The 2,033-nt window shown below is 57.6% G+C and overlaps 1 protein-coding gene across 1 annotated transcript; it reads right to left on the reverse strand.

Annotated features, from left to right (window-relative positions):
• Positions 1 to 6: 6 nt before the first annotated feature.
• Positions 7 to 1,886, reverse strand: LOC128277039 (inhibitor of Bruton tyrosine kinase-like; the record flags this gene model as incomplete). Its single annotated transcript, XM_053015490.1, has 4 exons — positions 1,128 to 1,886; positions 957 to 1,057; positions 620 to 898; positions 7 to 544 (listed from the first exon to the last, which is right to left on the reverse strand). Coding segments are annotated over exons 1-4 (1,677 nt in total), but the record flags the coding sequence as incomplete, so codon positions are not given.
• Between the last annotated feature and the right edge of the window lie 147 nt (positions 1,887 to 2,033).

Raw genomic sequence — 2,033 nt, forward strand, 5'->3', positions numbered from 1 at the left:
CACCACATCGTGCACGGCATCGTCCGGGGACGCACCGGCCAGCAGTGTATCGAACCCGGTGCACCCCGGCTTCCACTCTGGCACCTCCAACGTGCGCCGCAATTGCTCGACCAGTGCCGCATAGTTCTCAGCCCCCTCATGGCACACGAAGTCCCTCACGTGGGTCAGATTTGGAATGCGCTGCAGTTCGATGCGGGTTTTCAACGATTCGCATACGTCACTCCGTCGGATGAACATCTTCATCGAGCCACTGTGATGGGACCGTACCGAGCGCGACACTCGGTGCGTCAGCGTGCCACGGTACAGATGGCCCAGCAGCAACACCAGCACACTGTCCCCGCACCACATTATCCTTTCCACCGCCAGGTCGCACGCCTGAGAGAACACGCAGCGCACAAACTGCTGCTGCTCTTCGTACCAAATGCAGATGAGGTGCGAAACGGTGATCACGATGACACGCACCTCGTCCGCTTCGCGGATGACATCGTCGCGTGTGGTCTGTAGATACCCGCCCGTCACCGAGACGTGAACGATTTGCTCCATTCTGAAGGAAGAAAAAGGACGTGTTTAGTGGTTGTGACCTCTCCTGTGGCCCACGGTGGAAAGGACAGATACTCACAGCGGGTTTTTGAACGCTTTCACCTTAAAGCCGTACAGAATGTACAGACATGCTGGCAACGTCCACACCGCGATGGCAGCATTGCTGGACTCCACCAGGACGACCGTTGCATCCCGTTTCCCCGGAAGCACCAACGCTTTTGGCTGCACAAACACTTCACCGTGGGCATCGCGTTCCAACCCAAACTGACCGCCGTTCAGTCCCCACACGTACACCTCCTTGATGCCCACCGCGATCGAGTGGTAGTCCTTGGCGATGACGCGTGCGATCGTGTTTTTGCTGTTGGAGAAAGAGATTAAAACATTTTCCGCGATCGTTGCGATCGTTGCCAACGTACTATAGGACCGAACGTTCGCTAATGTCCCGAAAGGTGAGCTGCTTCTCCGGTGGTGGACTGATTCCCAGCTGGCAGTGTTTGTTCTCTCCGCAGGCGAAAATCTGGGGGTGTGAAAATCCGTTACAGACACATCCTGACCTGACCCCGGCTGGAGGGACTCGTGTTACTTACGCGATTATCGTCGCGCAGCAGAAGGGTGTGATATTTACCGGCACTAACGTCCAGGACCGTCGTGTTCTGGTATGCAGGAACCGGCAACCTTTGTGGCCGGGTGACCGTGTATTCACCATCCATGCCCAGCCGTCCGCCGACGCCGTACCCCACCACGTACACCTCCTTCGAGTCGGGCGGCAGAAACACACTGTGGTACGCACTGATCGCAACCCGTTTGATCCGAATGTTGTCTTCCAGAAAGCAGTCTATGAAACCGGGCCGCTCGCGGTCCCGCAGGGAGTCGATGCCGAGGTTGTAGTTCTTGTTCTTTCCCCACACCACGACCTCGGTGTCGCAGACCGGCAATCGCTTGCAGCTACTGCAGAGCTGCAACGGGTTCACGAAATCTTTGTCCGGCGTATCGAGTGGCGCACCGTGCTTCACCAGCCGTACGGCCGCCGCTACGCTTCCGTAGTACAGCGCCCGGTGAAGAGCCGTGTGGCCCGATTCCGTGTCCTTCTGCGCGATGTTCGCACCCTGATTGATGAGCCACTCGACGAGCACGTCCCGGCCAACCGATGCCGCCATGTGAAGCGCCGTACGACCGTACTCGTCGAGAACGTTGGCAAAGTTGCGGCAGGTTTTCGCAACGAACGCCGCCAACTGCTTATCCGGCACGGAGCGCTTGGTAAGCGCGGCGGTGATCGCGTTGCCATGGCTTACGAGACGACACTTGGCGGTGCACTCGTAATCGTACGTGTCGATGGTGAATTTCATCTGCCGGACCGGGGGTTGAGTCTGCAAAAAAGGGACTGGAATTCTGCCACTGTGCCACTGTGCCAAAGGACACGAAATCCGTAACCGGTGCGCGAAATCAAATTGCGACTGTTGTTGTTTTGACGATTGCTGCTTCGGTCACCGGCT

The sequence above is a fragment of the Anopheles cruzii genome, unplaced genomic scaffold (genome assembly GCF_943734635.1).
Source record: "Anopheles cruzii unplaced genomic scaffold, idAnoCruzAS_RS32_06 scaffold03537_ctg1, whole genome shotgun sequence".
NCBI classification, from domain to species: domain Eukaryota; kingdom Metazoa; phylum Arthropoda; class Insecta; order Diptera; family Culicidae; genus Anopheles; species Anopheles cruzii.